At 45.3% G+C, this 21,351-nt stretch overlaps 1 protein-coding gene across 1 annotated transcript in view; it reads left to right on the top strand.

The window, feature by feature from the left end:
- The first annotated feature begins 4,829 nt into the window (after nucleotides 1-4,829).
- The window catches only part of LOC310870697 (ephrin type-A receptor 4-A-like), a 55,580-nt gene continuing 39,058 nt past the window's right edge, over nucleotides 4,830-21,351 (top strand). Inside the window, 5 exon segments of the mRNA XM_083781970.1 lie at nucleotides 4,830-4,928; nucleotides 6,463-6,530; nucleotides 11,979-12,176; nucleotides 14,583-14,693; nucleotides 18,677-19,037. Coding sequence (XP_083638096.1) covers nucleotides 11,997-12,176; nucleotides 14,583-14,693; nucleotides 18,677-19,037 — 652 coding nt within the window. The 5' untranslated portion in view covers nucleotides 4,830-4,928; nucleotides 6,463-6,530; nucleotides 11,979-11,996.

The raw sequence follows: 21,351 nt of genomic DNA, 5'->3' as shown, positions 1-21,351 counted from the left end.
GGGGCAACGGGCCATGTGTGTCGCCACGCACTTTGGTTCGGCTTGCCTCGCTTCAACGGAAGCCCCGATCTCTTACTTAGTCTTAGAGCAAGGAATTCTGCCAATTTACAAGCTCACACCAGCGTTGTAGACACGACACATTTTGAGCTTGTAAATCAGCCGTTTTCCCACGCGTGACACTGTTGTATGACGGCGCGTACGTAAGGAGGAGGGACCGCGGTCCTGGCATCCTTGCTTCTGGCCATGTTCTCGCCTACTAATGGACGCTGTATAGTTGCTTTGTGCCATCTTGGGCGAGAGCCTACGAGCATGATGTTAACATCTCAACTCTTTTCGTTCTTGGGCCGTCATGCGGTGTTGTTGCACACAAGCCTCTGCATGCTTGCAGATTCATTATTTATTCTCGAGAGTCATTTGCAGTGTCGTCGAGATGCAGTACAACATAATACAACAATTTCAAAGCAATAAACAAAAACAACAAAACAGAACAGAAACATTTCCTCATTGTGTGATCTAATACATGTTTAAAAACAGTTGCAGACACTTTGGGGTAAGTCTGCAAGCTAAGATTTAAATTGGCCGTACAGTAATGGGAGAGCATGGATCTTTAATTTAAGCTGTAAGTCATTCCACGTGGTTGGGGCACTACAACAAAAGGCTGTTTTCCCCAGGTCTGTGTTTACATGTGGAACCTTTAAGTGTAAGCCAGTGACTGGAGCGTGTCCTATAATTATGTTACAGGATTCCAATCCAGCAGAGCTTTAATATACGGTAAAGTCCCGTCAATTGCTTTAATTGCTTTAAATTGATTTGAAGTGATAGATTTGTTGTGCCACGAAGAGCTTCCTGGTGTGTGTGAAAGTCATGATGGAGAAAAGAAAAACAACAACCCAAAAGATCCCGTGTAGATCATAATGATGACATATAGCAAAGTAATGGTTATGACATCTAACAAATAATGACGGTGTCTCAAAGGAAAGAGAAACGTCCCCAAAAAAACTATTTACTAAAATAGATGCCAAGTCATTCTTGTTCATTTTGAGATGCTAATTGATTGTTTTGAGACGTGTAATTATTTGGAGAATGTTTGTCGTCATGAGTAAGGGGAACACACACAGACAATCATTCCTGTGGTACAGAGTGCTACTCTTCCCAGTGCATAAAGCATCCAGGGGTGTAAACATTTACTTAACCCATTTAGGACTGAGACCAGATTCTACAAATGTCTTTTAAATCATACCAGTTTTCTGAAAAACTGTATGTTTCTATATCAGTGGTTCTCAAACTATTTCAAGGACCCCAAAAATGAAAATATCCCCATCTGAAAATGTTGTTCCAGTGACGTCACACAAGCACAGCTAACACGGTTGATATTGGTTTGAACGTTTGTGTCCATTTGGCTTCATGTGTCAGTCTCAGAGTTACACACCCGTAAGGGCCCATTTGGAAACCCCCCCCCCCCCCCCACCTTAAGGAACCATGACGGTACTTACGGTGTACCAGTGTTTCCAGTGAGCCATCGTGCACAATATCAGCACCCTGACTCTGTTTGACCAGAACGGAACAGATGTCTTAATTAGTATAATTGGTAAGACCAATGAAGGAAGTGAAGAAGAGGCCCGATGTCCGTCCAATATGGCTGCTGTTCATGCCATGGAGATGGAGCCTTTTGTTTGATTATCGGCACGACCTGCACCTAATGGCAGCAGTCACCTCGGTTTGAGAGATACTACACAGCTTTGTAGTAGTATTGTTTACTAGTTTTATTTTCCTGTTCAACACATTGTTTGACTTAAAATCCTCATTAGTTCCTGCACTATCGCCATCGTCATCATTATAAACTCCAACAAACGCCAATATGTTCCAAACTCAGCTGCCCACGCCTGCTCATATCACATCGGTCCTCCACCACCTCCACTCGCTGCCTGTCAAAAACAAAGAGACCACTTTAAAATGCTGCTCACCACCTTATAAGGCACTCCACAACCTGATTCCCCCTGGCCCCTACCTCTCTGACCTCCCCGAGATCACATGTTCCGTCCTGGTCCCTCAGGTCCAGTGATGCCGGCCACCTGCAGGTCCCCAAGACCAAGCTACGAACCTGCATGTGGCGACTTTCTTTGTGGCTGCCCCCTCCACCTGGCTGGAATGCACTCCCCAAACGCATATCAAAGTGAGACCTTCAAAACCGCCCTGAAAACCGACCTGTACAGAATTGCCTTTCTGACTTGACTTTTATTTTAATTTATTTAGTGTTTTATTGCTTTCATTACATGTCTTATTTGCTTATCCTAATAAAGTTGCTCTATTTTCATCCCCTCCCCTGGCTCCCCCACACATGTAGAGTGACTTTGAGTACTCATGCAAGTGCTATATATCATTATCAAGTGTATTCACCCATGAGGGGTCATCGATGTGTCCGTATAGCCTGTAGCAAATGTTTGATTTAGAGTGTGTGTGTGTGTGTGTGTGTGTGTGTGTGTGTGTGTGTGTGTGTGTGTGTGTGTGTGTGTGTGTGTGTGTGTGTGTCTTTGTGCGTGCACATTTGCCTGCCTGCACTGCATTAAGATTCTGTCTTGTCTGTTGTTGACGCATTGTTTGCAATGTGTGCTGAAATCACTGAGTAGCATTCAATTATTGAAATCCCAAAATATGGAGCAGCCTTGGACCATATGCTGCATTGATACATGCAGCCAGTGCACAGTGGCTGACTTGCCTCCCAAGTTTCCCTCGGAAGAGGTAGGCCAGTGCATACATTAATGCAGGAATATAATCATTAGAAATGTTGTAGCACATTGGAATAACAACTACATGTCACACGACTCACACCATGAGTCCACTAGTATACATTTAGGGCTATAGGTCTTTGTTTATTGTAATCCTCATTTGTACAATTATCTGCTGAAATCCCAATTCACAACAAAAAATACATCTATAGTAGGATTCTCAATGTGTGGTCCAGGGACCCCTAATTGCCCTTGAGGACTAATTAATTAGTCTACTAAAGGCCTGCAGAAGGTCAGTAGACCGAAAGCTTGCGATAAATTGATTGTGCACAGATTTGAGTGTGCAGAGCCTTTTCATTTGTGTACAATCTTTGGGAAACTATGACAAAAAAAAGTCCATTCAAGCCATGCATAATGAGCCATGCATAACCCGATGTGGTGGCATTGAAATGTGGTCTGTGCAAATTAAAGCCTGCAGGGTACCGAGGCTATGGTGTGTGAAAAACCAAATTTTGTCCTAACACAAAAAAAAATTGTTTGTGTAAACGCAAACATTGATGACACAAAGGTGAGGTGAGGACACAAATTGTGATTGGCCGGAATGAGATGATGTATGATGATGGGAGTTTTCCTAGTTGGACGTAGCGTGTGGAAGGAACACGTTATTCCAACCAGTTCCTTTCCCCTCCATCAGGTGCCCCGGCTGGCCAGACCAGGATTACTGCATGTTTTTTGTGAGGGTATACATACCATAAGGGACACGGGGAGAACATGCAAACTCCACACAGAAAGGCCCTTTCGCCAACCCCGCCTCGGGTATGGGCACTGATGACACGGATGTCGCAGAGGAGAGGACACGCCGCCAGCGCCCACAGCGTCCCGAGTGGGAATCGAACCCATGACCTTCTAGCTGTGAGGCGACAGCACTACCGACTGTGCCACCGTGCCCCTCTGTATGTATACGATGATCAGAGCACCCCTCACTTCACACAGGTGTGATTTTTTGTTTGCGTACTAAGTAGAGTAGACCATGTGCTCAAGTTGGCAGCTCGACTGAATCTATACCTGGCCGGCCGCTCTGGTGATAACTTCAGTGCTTTTATATAAATTATTAACCAACCAGCAAACATAGACGTCTATGGAACAGCACAGGGGTCTTTGCAAGTACATTTTGAGAAGATAGCACTGGTGTAGCCGTGGAATAGGCCTGTCCAATTGTGGTAAAACGTGACCAAAATGTTTCCCTCCCCATCTGTCTCTCTCCTAAACGCCAACGGGTGGCGCTAAAGGCACACTTTGCAAATTGCCATTGCATTCAGTGAGCAGGACAAAGAGGTTGTGACAGCAGTCAGTCAGTCACACTCTCAAGAGCAGTCACTCACTCTCACTCACTCACTGGCAAGACTAAAGTCAATTAGGATGTTTGATTCGCTTTTCCACAATATAGGATTTGGATCCTATCATCCTCCTCTCTATGACATCAGATCACATCACATCTGATATAAATTACATAACCTAATTTATTTGTTACTAGCCTAGGCCTACTATAAGGAGCTAGTATTAGTATAATACTGTCAAGCAAGACTATAGCTGCCATAGCCTATATGTGGGACATAAGCTGGCATGTTGTAGGCTGCATGGCGTGCATGCTATATATTACCTACAGGCCTATTAATACAAACTGCTAAATGTACACATCGCCTATTCCTCCCCTCGCATGCTTCCATGCGTTATAAGGTTATACATTTATGCATGCTGATGTAGGCCAAAATGTAAGGCGTTTGGTTTGTCATTAGAAGGGGGGAGAGAGAGAGAGAGCGAGCGAGAGAGAGAGACCGCCCCGGCCGTGATGTGATGTGATGATGCGCGCACAGCACAGCAGGCACACCACACACACACGCCACGCGCACACGCGCGGCGCACAGATTCATTCACACACACGTACTTTCCCTCTCTCTCCCATCGGAATGGAGCAGCTAGTAGGAAGAAGAGCGGCGTTGCGCGGCGGAGCCAACGGTCTCCAGCAGCAGCAGCACCACCACCACACAGACACCACTCGGCGCTGCTCGGCGGCACTAATGGCTTGGAGGAGTAGGAAGAAGAACCCACCATGGATCGTACTACTGAGGCTGCTGTCCTGGACGGTCCTCCTCGCTGTGGTGGAGGCGAGCAGCCGGGCCAGGGTCTACCCGCCGAACGAAGGTAAATGGAGCGTTATTATTAGGACCGACCGAGCCGGTATACATCATGTCTGGGTCCGATGATCTCCGATCAGTGGCTTCGTCTCGATCTTCTCGTGGTGGTAGGCTACTGCCCAGTTTGGTGGCCACTCTTTGGGGACATACACGGAGCTCCGCGCGGTCGATACGCACCGACCGTGCCCTGACTGGAACATCAGCTTTGGGAGCGTGTGGCACACCACGAAGCACGGGACTCACTGGACACACGCACCGGTACTCCGCGCGTTGACCGAAAGCGAAAGGATTTAAAAACAAATGAATACCGATCTGGTAGCTCTGCTGTAGCCTATACATCGTAAACGGGTTGTCTTCTTGTAGATCCAGTGGAGAGTTGGAACAGGGACGTCGTAGTAGAGATTATAGGTTATCCTTTTTATAGAGGTTCTCGCACATTTTGCATGGCAGCCTATAAGTCAAGGAGGAACTACACATTGATATCCTATATGTTGGCGGCGGACCTCCGGCGGACCCCTCACCCCCATCTGAAAAAGAATGTGTTTTTCGTATACAGTCCCAGGCCACTGACTACCAGGCAGTTGGGAGTGGAGTCAGTGGACCCCATCCATGAAGATTTGTGTTTCAGAAATATTACAAAATCTTTCAGATTTGGATCTTAAAAATAAATAAATATATATAGCAGATCTGCAGCTCATGATGGTGCTGCTCACATGGTGAGCTTGTAGATCGGGTATTTTAAAATAGACATTCTAGATTAGTTTTAATTGAGTGGTACTGGTTAACCTGGTTGTGATGCATTAGAGTAATGCATTTGGCTGGGGACCCCGTGGTAACCCCTCAAGGACCACTGGAGGTCCCTGGACCACACATTGATGATAACTACCAAAGGGGTTTTTCTTCCTTTTCTTGGGAATTGGTATTTCGGCAGGACGAGATCACCCCCCCCCCCCCCCCTCTCTCTCTCTCTCTCAAACTCAGAATTGTTACTCAGTAGTCCTGATCTCTAGAGTTTTCTTCTAAATAGCCATAATAATTGTGGCCATCTCATTACACTAAGTAGGCTGCCGGTATGCAGTTATCAGAAATGCTTTTCTTTTCTTTTTCTTTTCCTTTAGCCAACCATCAGCATAATTTATAACATAATATACAATAATTATTAAAAAATAAAATGTATTTGCTCTACGGGTCTTTGCCGGAAATTGCCGAGCTGCAAACTCTCAACGGAAGCCGACGTGATGCACTGTGAGCTTGTATATCTGCTATTTTAATGTTTTCCCTGAAGCATTATGATGTGCCGTAGAGGCCACACAATGCAATGCTTTACTTCAATAGTGCAGTTTCATTTGGATCAAAATTAGTTGATTAATTGAGGTCTAAGCAAATGACTGAAGGAAGTGGTGTTATAAATAAAAGACACTTATTTGTGTGTGTGTGTGTGTGTGTGTGTGTGTGTGTGTGTGTGTGTGTGTGTGTGTGTGTGTGTGTGTGTGTGTGTGTGTGTGTGTGTGTGTGTGTGTGTGTGCGTATTTGCTTTACAGTGACCCTCTTGGATACAAGGACAGTACCAGGAGAGTTGAAGTGGGAGGCTAGTCCCATAGAGGGAGGGGTGAGTGGCGCGCGCACGCACACACACACACACACACACACACACACACACACACACACACACACACACCACCTGCTCTTACTTTCCAAATCCCTTTAAGAGTGGAAGACAAAAGCAGAGGAATGCCAAGAAAGACACAAGTATATGCACGCAAAAAACACACACACACACACACACACACACACACACACACACACACACACACACACACACACACACACACACACACACACACACACACACACAGAGACACACACACAGAGAGACACACACCTGGACTGGCTGTAACTGGTAATTATCTCAGGAGATTTGTAAATGCTGTGTTTGCTGCTTGGCTGGCTGGTATTATGGGCTTAAGCCTTAATTTATGCACGGCAGTATCGCACGCAGAAAATAGCTGACCTACAAGCTCACAACATAACGTTGCACATGCATCCGCAGCACATTGTGAGCTTGTAGGGCTGCTTTTTTTTGGCGTACGACACCGTCGTCCAATGAAGTATGAATCGGGCTTCTATCTTGACTAGTGTTTGTCCCACGAGGAAGCATAGAGGCAGCACACCGATAGGTGAGGCAACACACCTGTCCCTGTGATGTTTCCCAAAATAACAAAACACCACGGCCAGATCTATCTCTCCATCCTATGAGGCCAGACAGGGCAGCTAGGAGCCTATCTCCTGTTTCTGTGTAACCTTGCCTTGCCAGTCTTTCCACCTCAGAGGAAAGCCTGCTCTCTGTTTCAAAAGTCTGTATGATCCGGTCGGGAGTGGATGATATCGTTATACGTCATGTTGTAGTATTGTTTTGTAGTCTACAGGCAGGAACAATCAAACGGAACATCCTTTTTCCTCAAACTGGAAGAATAACAATAAAAGCTCTCGCAGCCTGCAGCTTTTATTGAGAAAAATCGGTTTGAGGGAAAAGGACGTTCTGTTCCCCCCAATCCAACCCTTGATGCTGAGTGCCAAGCAGGGAGGCTTTGGGGCCCATTTATATAGTCTTCCGTGTGACGCCGGCCCGGGGATCGAACCCCTCTCTTGGTGTACATACTGTAGTGTACATACACACTAACCACAAGGCCACTGAGCTGGTATACCTACCCTCATGGATGTATCGATCGATCTGTCTTTATCTTTATCTTTATTGTCTGCTTTGCACTCCGTCCGTCCATGTACAGATAATAGTCAATAGTCATGTACTCAAGACGGAACTGTCCTCAAATCATGAACGCAGCGTGCAGCTTACGTGAAATCTTTCACGCACTTTCCTACTAGGCTGAAGAATAAATCCCACCCTTTTCACATTGGCCTGTTATTTTGCTTCTGCTTTCGGGTTGGGGGTGATGCCTCCCCCTTTTTCTCTCTCTCTCTCTCTCTCTCTCTCTTTCTCTTTCTCTTTCTCTTTCTCTTTCTCTTTATCTCTCTCTCTCTCTCTCTCTCTCTCTCTCTCTCTCTCTCTCTCTCTCCATTCAGTACAGTGCTGTGTGATTCAGTAACATGACGGCTTTCTTCAACCTCTATAAGTACAAAGAGAACGCCGTCTTATTGTTGCTGTCGGGCAGCAACAATAAGTCATACTTCACTTGTGTTTTCTTTCATAAATCAATGCCTCGCGTGTCCGCATAGCCTTATTGTTACTGTTCATGTCAAGTCTATGAATTGATTGCATTATAGGGCCTAAATGAAAACAAGACCACAAGGACTATTATTTTGGTTTTTACTATTTTGAAAAACATTTCTGAATAGTTAAAATAGCCAATCTACAAGCTCACAACGTCTTGATGTAGATTGGCTAGTTGAACTATTCAAAAACCAAAATCTAAATAGTAAGTCTTAGTCCACACGACATCGACAGTATGAAATTGTGTGAAGTAAAATAAAAAAGCCCCCATCTCTTCTCCTCTCCCCCTCCCATGCACTCTCTCTCTCCCTATTCCGTCTCCTCTGTCTCTCTATCTCTCCCTCCTATCTGTCTGTCTGTCTTATACTTTATTGGCATGACAAGCATTCTTATATTGCCAAAGCATTATCTCTCTCTCTCTCTCTCTCTCTCTCTCTCTCTCTCTCTCTCTCTCTCTCTCTTGTCTAAGACAAATTTCTTCCTCGGGAGACTAATAAAGTATATCTCATCTCATCTCTCTCTCTCTCTCTCTCTCTCTCTCTCTCTCTCTCTCTCTCTCTCTCTCTCACACCTCTTTGTTGGTTTAAAGAGTTATTGGTGAACTTGACTCGTCTCCCTCGTCCCGTTCTCTCCCTTTCTCTCGCGTGCAGTTTGACTGACGGGGTCTTGCTCTGCACGCACTGAGCTTTAGATTACACTCGCCCCGACTGTCCTCCCCACGCACACACACACACACGCACGCAGGGGCATGTGGGTATCGTGCGCGCCCTCGCGCACGATACCCGGCCACAGATGCCCAGCCACAGATACATAGCATACTATGCGTCAACAACAGACAAGACAGAATCTTAATGCAGTGCAGGCAGGCAAATGTGCACGCACAAAGACATACACAGTACACGCACACACACACACACACACACACACACACACACACACACACACACACACACACACACACACACACACACACACACACACACACACACACACACACACACACACACACACACTCAGCATGTGAGGAGGGGCGTGAGTGCGCTCCCATTCTCTCTGTGACAGCTGTGATTTCTGTCTGCTGACAAACTCCAAAGGAGGCTAGAAGAGAACCCCCCACCCCCCCACCCCGCAGCTTCTTTAGAACACACACACACGCATGCACGCGCACACACACACACACACACACACACACACACACACACACACACACACACACACACACGCTTTTGTAATGCTATACTTGTGAGGACATCTACATTTTAGGATGCATGGCATTTATGAATGGCATTTTGTACGATATATTTGGCGTTTTAACCTTGAGCCGAATCCTGTACAGCCATATTTATATCTACAATGCTGTGAGCTTGTAGATCGGCAAATTTTGGTTTACATCATCCTAATGATGAACTCTAACTCCAAATCCTTAAACATAACCTCTAAATGCATAATCTTAATACAAGCGCCCTGTCAGAATGCGTTACTATTTGTAAACTCAAAAAAATATCATATACTTTACCATAAAACAACCATTTGCATTGTCTGGACCAGCAAAACGGCCCTCATATTCTCAAGTTCTATAGTTGTGGGGACCTTTTGCCATAGTAACACACACACACACACACACACACACACACACACACACACACACACACACACACACACACACACACACACACACACACACACACACACACACACACAAAGCCATGTCTATGTGTATTCTCTCACCCTCCAATATGAAGACAGCGCCTTCTTATGCTAAAAAATAGCCAGTCTACAAGCTCACGCTGCATTGCTGCAGCGTCACGTTGTGAGCTTGTAGATCGGCTATTTTCAGCTTGTATATCGGCTATCGTTGCATAAGACTGAGTACAAATCAGGCACACACACACACACGCTTCTCTTTCTGAGCCTTTGGACACGGGCTATTTGTCGAGTGGCGTGCACACAGCTCTCACCAGTAGGGAAGAGGAGGGACCTTTATTATTCAGTGGCAATAAAAAGCCCATTTAGCGTCGAGGAGGAGGACGAGGAGACGGTCATTTGTAGGGTTAAGAAGGCACACTGTCTGCTCCGCCGCGCCACCATGGATCTGACATTCCAAACCTGTTGGTCCATCGGGATATTGCAAGTGCCCATCCTAAAATAAATAATTGGCAAAACTCTGTGATTTTTAATATGATTATATTTTTTGTTTGTTTGTTCGTTCGTTCCTCCCGTCCTTCCTTCCTTCCTTCCTTCCTTCCTTCCTTCCTTCCTTCCTTCCTTCCTTCCTTCCTTCCTTCCTTCCTTCCTTCCTTCCTTCCTTCTAGTCTCGAGTTGGTGTTGGCTAGACCATGGTGATATATTCAGTAACATCAAGAACCCAGTTCAGAAAAGTGCCTACCAGTCACAGCTATTCTAATTCTAAGCTATAGTAGAAAGAAACTACAGCCCTCCCCATCCCCAGACAGCTAGCATGCTAAAGTGGAAGCCATCGGTCTGGAATTGCATTAATAAAACATTGCTACGACGATTTTTTTGATTTTCACATGGGCCCTGATCCAGAAAAGGGTTGGGAGTGAACCGTTGACTGCTAGAGCAGTCATGATTTGTAAGGGTGAAGGCACGAGGCAAACGGCATGGAGATAGATTAGATGTTTAGTCCCGCTGTGTGTGTGCGGTGGGGATGAGATGCCCTCTGGCATCATTCTGAGCACAACCTCCGGGTTATTGACAGGAATAAATGAAGGCTATATACTACTGCGTTTGTTTTCTTAACCCATGAAGGGCGATTCTACAAAGTTGTTGAGTTAGAAAAACTAAATAATTCAATTTTTTCCAAAATTGTTTAATAATGGCATATATATATATATAATGTATACATATAATGTTTATATAATGTATATATACAAGCTCGCTTGTGACACGTTGTGAGTTTGTACATCAGCTAAATGACAAAGATGCTTTCCAGCCTTTGATTGGTTAAACAAAGTAAAGGAATAGCATAGTTGTTCGCCCGAGAAATGACTTTATTTCTATTGTTTACTCACTGTGTGATGTCTCGAGCACATTGTCCTTTAGACAGGCCTTTGCGACATAGTTCTGTATTGATTTCTTGATTTTTTTACCAGTGCCGTTTGTTCTGTCTTCTTTTTCTTTGCTTTATTCTTATTTTTATTCTTATTATTAATATTACTATTGTTACTATTGACATGTTTTGTTTTATTGTTGTGAAGCACTTTGTGACTATGATGTCTGAAATGTGCTCTATAAATAAAATGTACTTACTAATTTACTTACTCGTATTCAAGATATTGCACACTGAGGAAGCCATAGAAACTTCTGCTTTCACGTGCATCTGTCCTAATTTGTAGAGGAAGATCTATGTCGCTGCTTAGCAGACATGTACGGAGCCCTGGAGTGGCCATGGTGAGAAAAATAATTTATCTGGACCAGTCGAGATATTATCTGGACCTGTCGAGATATTATCTGGACCGGTCGAGATATTATCTGGACCGGTCGAGATATTATCTGGACCGGTCGAGATATTATCTGGACCGGTCGAGATATTATCCGGACCGGTCGAGATATTATCTGGACCGGTCGAGATAAATTATTTTAAATGATTTTATAAAATATTTCTTGGCTTTTAGGAGGCGTAGTTATACAGACCCTCTGTAGCATTCATATACATGTAGATCATTGTAATAGTTGCCTGACTTGAGACACTGTATTTCTCAAGGTCCTACTTCTCTCTTTCACTGTGTGTGTGTGTGTGTGTGTGTGTCTGTGTGTGTGTGTGTGTGTGTGTCTGTGTGTCTGTGTGTGTGCACGCGCTGGTCCCAGTGGGAGGAGGTGAGCATTATGGATGAGAAGAACATCCCCATCAGGACGTACCAGGTGTGCAACGTGCTGGAGCCCAGCCAGAACAACTGGCTGAGGACGGACTGGATCCCTCGCTCTGGAGCACAGCGCGTCTACGTGGAGGTCAAGTTCACCCTGAGAGACTGTAACAGCCTGCCGGGCGTCACTGGCACCTGCAAGGTACCCTGGCTAAAACCTTATGCCATATACCTCTACGCACGCACGCACGCAGGGGCGGCCTTAAGGATCGGGAGGCCCCGTTCATGACGTCATCATTTTAATAATTAATAATTATCAAAAAAAATATATGTATGTATATATATATATATATATATATATATAAAGAAAATAGTGTGTATTATCGGACTTCAAAGCAAGTAGAAAATACACAAAAGCAGCTTGCCTGATTAAACAATTCTTTACTTTAAGGTATAGAGGGTATGCGCGTGACATCATCATCAAACCCGGACTTTATGCAGGAATGCCTACTGAGTGTCAGCCCATACATCCACACAGAAAAGTCATATCTGATTGCATTAAACAACATTAAATGATGTTAAACTCACTTTGCATGTTGCTTTGCCACTCGATTTGCCACTCGATGTGCCATTCACTTTAAGCATGCGCATACCCTCTATAACTGGAAGGCAGCATTGCCTATACAATGATGCAATCGCAACTGTCAGCGCTGCTAGTGCAGTGAGTGCACACACTGGGAAGTGGGAACAATTACAACCAAACAACACACTATACTACTACTACTTATTTTTTCAAAAAGAACGATTGAAACATATATAAGGCCGCCACTGCACGCACGCAGCAGTTCTAAAACATGTGACACATTGTGAGCTTGTAGCTTCAGCTTGGCTATTTTCAAATGGCCAACATGTTTATAGGGTTGACAGACATGGTAAATGCATGTTTTGTAATAATTAATCAAAATCAAACTGCCTCCCCCTGGCCAGCCGGGACGCCTGTTGGAGGGGAAAGGAACTGGTTGGAATAACGTGTTCCTTCCACGCGCTACGTCCAACCAGGGAAACTCCCCCCTGTCAGGTGTAAAGGAGCAACTTGGACACTCAAGCATGAAGGAAGCATGAGTTAAGTCCGTTGCTCTCCCTAGGTTGGCGGAGGGTGTGTAGAGCCCAGGATCACATCACAGGATGATTGACACAGGGGTGAAAAATGGGTTACAAAATCGTGGGACAAAAAATATAAATTAAAAAGAATAATAATAATCTAAATCTACAGAGTAACTCCTAAGTTAAGTGTTCAAATAATTGTAGTGAGTAAAAGTGCAATATTTGGCTCTGAGGTGCAGTGGAGTAGAAGTAAAAGTATTGAAATTGGTAGTACTCCAGTAAAGTAAAAAAGCTGAAAATGTCACCTATAAGTGCAGTGCTTGAGTAAATGTACTTTCCATTTCCCGAAAAGGTTACCGTTTTGGATATACAAGGTTATAGCACCCGGAAACGACCATACTCCATGCCCATAAGCAGTGTGACTTTGGCTGAGTGAGCGAGTGGCTCGGTGCATGGTTCAACACGGTTGCCTCGGCAGTGACAAGCTTGTGGGTTCGCAACCCCAAACCCCACAGAGACAATGTTTTGTGTGGAGTTTGCATGTTGTGGCTTTGTCCCCACCAGGGTTTTCCTCCCACACACCAAAACACACGCACGTTTAGCAACAGAAACACACTCCTGGCTTCCAGTGTCCTTGACTCAGAGGTGGAGCTGTTATCCCCGAGCAGAGCAGTGCTGAACATGCTACAAATAGACCAGACTTTGTTTGTGTGGAGTTTGCATGTTCTCCCCGTGTCCCTTAGGGGTTTGCTTCTCAAACTTTGTTTCATGTCAAGGACCCCCACATTGACATTCATCAGCCTGCGGACCCCCATTGGTACGGCTCTAGCAGTGATTCTCAACCGTTTTCATTTTGAGGACCCCCAGTTTGGCATGCATTGAGCTAGCCATTTAACGGCATTTCTATCTCTGCGACCCCAATTTATATTGAAAAATCAATGTTAATTTAACTCTGAGAGCGTACAAATGGACACTGGCGGGTCCATTTGTACACTCTCAGAGTTACAGTTGCTGGGGACCCCCTGGAACTCCCTCAAACACCCATGGAGGTCCCCAGACCCCACTTTGTGAACCACTGCCCTAGGTACCCTCACCAAAATCCTTGTCTCTATACTGCCTCCCCCTGACCAGCCGGGGCACTCGATGGAGGGGAAAGGAACTGGTTGGAATAGCGTGTTCATTCCATGCGCTACATCCAGCTGGGGAAACTCCCCTCTGTGAAAAGAAGCGGCATGGACTCCTCGTGCATTGAAGGAAGCATATGAGGTCAGTCCGTTGCTCTCCCCAGGTTGGCAGAGGGAGTGTAGCGCCCAGGATTACCAAAGACAAAATAAAATGGGTAACAAACAGTGTGAGATAAAAATTATAAGAAGAAAGAAAGAAGTTTAGGAACGACTCATTAAGTGACAAATTTATCTTGATTCTTCTCTCTCGCTCTCTCTCTCTGACTCATCGCTTCCTTGTGTATGTGCGCGTGCCTGCGTGCCTGCGTGCGGCCTTCCAGGAGACCTTCAACCTGTACTACCACGAGTCCAACGACGACAGAGAGCGCTTCATCAGGGAGAGCAGCTTCATCAAGGTGGACACCGTGGCCGCAGACGAGAGCTTCACTCAGGTACCGTGGCCACCGGGGGCAGTGTCGCCACGTCTGCTTATTGCATGTGGGGGATGTTTCCATTGCGGTCCTTTGTATAATAATCGGAATCGGTCATAATCGGTATCGGCAGATATGACCCTGCATTTAAGTAATGCAGATGTTTAACAATAACGTACCTTTTACGCTCAAATTATATTGTAGTCCCTACATATTTCTCCACAGACCTCCATCTGAAAATATTCTGTGCCTGCCATGGGGACTGCCATATACATTTTGTGTGTACATTAGTGTGTTACCTTTTTGAACACACTTTCACATGAAAATAGCCAATGTAAATTATTTGTGTGTGTGTGTGTGTGTGTGTGTGTGTGTGTGTGTGTGTGTGTGTGTGTGTGTGTGTGTGTGTGTGTGTGTGTGTGTGTGTGTGTGTGTGTGTGTGTGTGTGTGTGTGTGTGTGTGTGTGTGTGTGTGTGTGTGTGTGTGTGTGTGTGCGCGCGCGCGCGCGAGACCTATAGCCTCTTCTTTTGGGCTTGTTTTTGCCGCTCCAAGGAACAGCTTTGTGTGTATTTCCGTTTGAGCATGGAATGTCTGTTTGTACCATGACCTAGCTGCAGGTCAGCTGCAGGTCATCAACAACCTAATTGACACAGGGGCCCCATTGTGTTATGCACCTGCCCTAGGGGGTGCCAAGGTACACATCAAAAAACAGGGGAGACGCAGTTTACCAAAATAAATATATTTCTTTAATTAAGCAAAAATAAGAAATCAAGGAATAAATCATAAATACCCAGATGAGGTGTGGAAGTCAGTAGTGTAGTGTGTGCATGCATGAGTGAAGTGTCTGTGAGTGCGTGTTGCATGCATTAACACAAGTAGTGCAGATGAGAAGTCAGTTAGAAGAGCTTGGTAATCCATCAGATCAAAACCACGGAGAGCGTCCTAGATTAGGAGAGACGAGGCATTCTCTCTGCAGCGGTAAACTAGGAAGTGACCGGGCCACGCATGAACGAAGAGCGAAGCGTACGGTGGCCTTGGAGTCCAACTCAAATTTTTTAAAAAGGAAACATTTCAGAATATTCGTATCTTGTTTGATAGTGTACACACGTCATTGCAACCCGTCGATTGGATCGCTTATGACGTGTGGGCACGTCGTGTGGAAAAAAGTGTTGAAAAGGGTGCATAGCTGGAGAGGTGCAGAAAGCAAATGAAAATAACAGAACTGGGGCATCGAGACCCGGGCCCAGGTGCGAGCTGATCATCATTAGCAGCTCTGCTCCCCAACCCTATAGAGAACACAAATTAGAGCAAAGCCAATACACAATCCCAAACGCATTTAGTGTAAGACTTGTAGTGCCGCACAAATATTATTAAATTAAATATCAGAATGGTAGACCTGAGGTCTATCATACCGTGGCACATATGCATGGAATGTCTATGTTCACAGGCTTCTGTGTGCGGCCTAGAGGCCATCTGAGCATGTGCGGCACTACAAGTCTTACACTAAATGCGTTTGGGAAACCCAGCCATTATCATTAAGAGTGCTCCTACCATGGTTAACCCCCCTTGTTAACAGTCTCCACCCCGGCAACTGATTTCGTGAAGCATTTCAGGGATGAATGCCAAAACAGGGAGGAACAACAGAGAAGAGGACCCAACATAACATTAGTCCTCAAAGACCAGAATGGCCTCCATGTAACTCTAGAATGGCCTGTCTACCTGTGGAGCTGCCAGAACAAAAACTGTTGATTTCTTACGTTTCTTTCGTTTCTTTCCACGTTTAGGGGTGGAAATTATGGCATTTTGGTCAGAGCCCTGCTTTACCACAGTGTGTGGGATGAAAGGTGTCCGCTTCCCCCGTGACACGCACGCACGCACGCACGCACGCACGCACGCACGCACGCACGCACGCACGCACATACAGACACACAGCACCGCTGAGTTGATTTTTGTCTGAGATGCAGGACCTTTGTGTTTTGGAGAGGATCCTTAAAAATTAAATAAACGGATACGACACAAATGTGGGGCTGCAAGGACAAAAGGTTTCGCAAACCACTGACTCAGGGTATAGTGAACTTATGCATCCCCTGGTGACTCAGGGTATAGTGAACTTATGCATCCCCTTGTGACTCAGGGCTCTGTCCTTATTCAACCTCACCACGGCCCAAGCAAGTGAGTGACTGACCACTCCCTTTGCCACTCATGCAGATTCCGCGGCGCGGGCAAAGGTTTTTGTTATAGCGCTAAAAAGTCCTGGGTGTTCATTTGAACTGTGGGAAGTGCGCAAATGTAACCAAATGGACCCGCAAAGGGTCTACCCCGAGTTTAAATGAACACCCAGGGTTTTTACTGTGTTGGGGTTGGGTTTTAATGGGAATCACATGGGTGAAATAAATAAAAACAGACCCGGGGAGAGAGCCAGTGAACTGAATGAATTTGAACTAAATCCGTTTTCACTCGGCTGCAGCTCCCATAAATCAGTGTCATGTTTGAAAGTAGTTCTTAAAGCAGCCGTTTCTATACTGTTCCATTTTATTGTTGCATCGGTTGTTGTTGAGGTTTTTCATTCCCCTTTTTGCAATTTAGGGCTTTATTGTGGTGTATTGTATCAGAACAGGATTTTATTGTATGGTACAGTTTGAGTAGCTTCTCATTTTACGACCGTGTTTGTTAACAGGAGTTTTGGAAAGTTGTATTTTTTTATCATTATTTAAATGCAATGCAACAGACAAGGGACAACTTCAGATGTTTTTCACATTAGTCCATATCTCTAGACAATACAATGTGAGCTGTGAAATGAGAAGAATTCTCCCTAGAACTGCTGAGGAAGCTTCTGTCCGGGGTAGGACTTAAGAGCCATTAGTCACGACTCACGAGTGGAGGAAGTTTCTAGTTGGAAAAAAAATAAAAAAAGAGAAAAGTACTCATTATGCAGCATGTCCCATTTCACAAGTTTTTGTGGCTGCATTTAGGATGTTCAAAAAGCCGCGAGGAGCTAAACATGAGCGTGAGACACTCTTGACTGTAATGACACACACAAGAATCCATTCATCCATCCGTTCACATTAAGATTACAACAGTTCCCAGCAAACTATTATCTAAGCGTGGATGTTGCTGTACTTTTTTTTTTGGTCAACAGAAATGATCAGCTCCCACGCTCACCGCCTCTCCGTCCAACAAACCTTCCACGCTCTAGTGCCCGGGGCTGGTGGGCACTAGACTACCAGTGCAGTGCCCAGTTTGTCAATCAATGTGAAATGGATTTCGTAAATAATAATAATCTATCTATAAAGTATAAATGCACCACGTATCTGTCTGTCTGTACGTACGGGTACGTGTGTACGGCTGTAATGCACATAACTCAAGCACTGTTCGCCCCACCGACTTCAAATTTGACATGTGACACATGAAGTGCCCGGTGTCGAGTCGGTCGGACCCACGGTTGTCCAGAACCGCCACACAAAACCTGGGCTCTGGACAGGGCCCCTGCGCAGCCCAGGGTCCATATATGGATCTGGCCTGTTCTGACATCACAATACTCCATCTTTGGGCATGCCTGACATCGCAACACTCCATGTTTGGGCATGCCTGACACAGAACTCCATATATAGGAAATAGGCATACAGGGACACATATAGACAGATACAGAAATCTCCATATATGGGCATAAAAGGGGACACAAACAGACGGGTACAACGGGTATTGCATAGCCGGGTGGGGCATGGATCTCCATCTTCCGACTTCGTGCTCTACAGCCGGGCACCGCTCTAGTAATAATAAAACACTGTAGTGTTTTGACCGAGGCGGAGGCATGGCTTTCACCCCATTATCTCAGTTGGGACAAATGTGCTCCCCACACCTCAGTGTAATATTACGGGTTTTGGGGTTTCCTATTAGTGTATGTACGGATTTGGCAAACCTTGTTATTTCACCGTGTTTGGGTGAAATTGGGTTGGGTTTCCAGGTGTAAAACTCCATCGTTTTTGTTGTCCCCAATCCTATAGGTGGACGTGGGAGACCGCATCATGAAGCTGAACACGGAGGTGCGCGACGTGAAGGTGGCGGTGGCGCGGAAGGGCTTCTACCTGGCCTTCCAGGACGTGGGCGCCTGCATCGCGCTGGTGTCCGTGCGCGTCTTCTACAAGACCTGCCCGCTGACGGTGCGCAACCTGGCCACCTTCCCCGACACCGTGACGGGCCAGGACACCTCGTCGCTGGTGGAGGTGCGCGGCTCCTGCGTCAACCGCTCAGAGGAGAGGGAGGAGCCCAAGATGTACTGCGGTGCCGACGGGGAGTGGCTGGTCCCCATCGGGGGCTGTCTCTGCAGCCCGGGGTACGAGGAGGACCAGGCCGGAGCCTGTCAAGGTGAGAGAGCTGAGCTGACACTTTGTTCTGGAGGTCTCCAAAAAGAAAAGAAAAGCCATATCATCTGTCACTATAGTGGCCTGACGGTAAGGCAGACAGAAATGGAAGTGGATGTGAACTTTACTCGGCCAAAACTCAATCGGAAATCGGCGATTGAAGAAATTTCAAGATGTTTTTTCTTTGGAACGGAAGGTTCAGTTCAAAGCTTGTTGGATGCATGACTTTGAGGACATTAAGCGCATAATGACACCATTTTGGATTTGTCGTGTTCACATCACATCGACCGATTTGATATTTTATTAACATGCTTGTGCAGCGCTAAAAGATGAGGTTGTGGTGCTGTGAGTTGTGGTGAGGTTTCTGTGAGGTTGTTGTGGTGAGTTTGAGTGTCCCCAAATCTGATTTGCAAATAAATCGGTTTCCATGTGTTGCTTTTGCTGTTAGTAAAACATTCCAATCTGAATAGTTCGGAGGGGGGAAAAGAAAGTAATTTTCACTGCCAGTGTGAACACAACCCAGCCTGGAGATAATACGCCAGTGTCAGGACAGGGCGGGGCTCATTATATGTAACATGACTTCCTCCTTAATGTGATTTCAGCGCTCATTGTTAGGTGCTCCATCTGACACTGTCATGCTGCATACCTCCACTCTTTTACACGAGAGAGAAGGAAAGAAAGACAGAAAGAAACAAAGAAAGAAAGAAAGAAAGACAGAAAGGGGCATTTCAGATCATGGTTGCCATAGCACAGCTGTTGTCTACGAAAGATATTCCTTTGTTGTTTGTTTTTTTGTTTTTACGCTCGTACAACAATGACACATCCAGAGCACCTGGAAATGTTTTCTGAAAGACATAAAGCACTTTAGAACCCCCCCCCTCACAATGTATCTGGTTGCCATAGAAACATCCAACCCTCTGCGTAAGAGAGAGAGAAAGCGCTAAATCAGTGATTCTCGTCCTTTTTCATTTAATTTCAAGGATCCCCTGTTTGATAATGCATTAGACCACGGATCCACATTTGATATGATTCTGTTATCGTCTCTGGGAGCCTAATCTAATTTATACTGCCAAATCATCAGTGTTCATTTAAGTATAGGGTCCATTTGGTTCCACTTGTACACTCAGTCAGGTCCCTCTATAGCCTGGTTAATAAACCAGACCGAATCAGCCGTTGGCAAAAATAGATTGCCCGCCGGCGGATTACGGTCTGGAGAGGCTCAATTGTACGCCCATTTCCTACACCAGAGAAACGGGGCGGCCAATCGGGACACGGTATGCAATATGGGCGGGCTTTGGTACAGTGACTTTCAATGCTTGAGACCTTTGACTTACCTTAGCTCTGACCAATTGCGTCAAAGAGAAAATGTTTCAACCCGCTCCCCTGGAAATGAAATCCAAGCTGAGCCTCCCCAGACTAATATCCTGCGGTCCGTGCGATATTAGTCTGGTTTATTAACCAGGCTAGTCCCTCTAGTCTATAATCAACAAGAGAATTGCTGAGACAAAAATCTTTATTGAATTTCCCGTTCACAAATAACTTCAGAGCTTCCCAGAATCTCCAGAGATTGCATCACAGGTTGAATCCCAGATTCTTCAGAATCAGAGTTTTCACGTCAGAGTTTTGCAGCATTTTCACGTCATCTTTTGGTGCCCCAGTCTGACTTGACTGGTTTCCTATAGAAGCCAGCATGTCATCTATGGAATGCACAGAGACAATAGACCATCTACAAGCTGAAAATAATGTTGTGCTGCAACACATCGAGAGCTTCTAGCTATTTTCAGTTATTATCCCAGGATTGGCCTCAATCTGTGAATTCTTCATCTGGTTGGCAGTATGTGGAAAAGCAGTAGGCTATCAATGTTTCTAAAGCATCATCAATTTATGATGCTAGGTTAATTGTCGTGTAGATGGATGCTAGGTTCATTGCTGTGTAGATGGATGCTAGGTTAATTGTTGTGTAGATGGATGCTAGGCTCATTGTCTTGTAGATGGATGCTAGGTTCATTGTCTTGTAGATGGATGCTAGGTTAATTGTCTTGTAGATGGATGCTAGGCTCATTGTCGCATAGATGGATGCTAGGTTCATTGACGTGTAGATGGATGCTAGGCTCATTGTCGTGTAGATGGATGCTAAGTTCATTGTCATGTAGATGGATGCTATGTTAATAGCTGTGTAGATGGGTGCTATGTTCATTGTTGTGTAGATATATGCTAGGTTCATTGTCGTGTAGATGGGTGCTAGGTTCATTGTCGTGTAGATGTATGCTAGGTTCATTGTCGTGTAGATGGATGCTAGGTTCATTGCTGTGTAGATA

The sequence above is a fragment of the Protomyctophum parallelum genome, assembly GCF_964188405.1.
Source record: "Protomyctophum parallelum genome assembly, chromosome: 14".
Taxonomy (NCBI): domain Eukaryota; kingdom Metazoa; phylum Chordata; class Actinopteri; order Myctophiformes; family Myctophidae; genus Protomyctophum; species Protomyctophum parallelum.
This window is presented reverse-complemented; position numbering and strand designations above follow the sequence as displayed.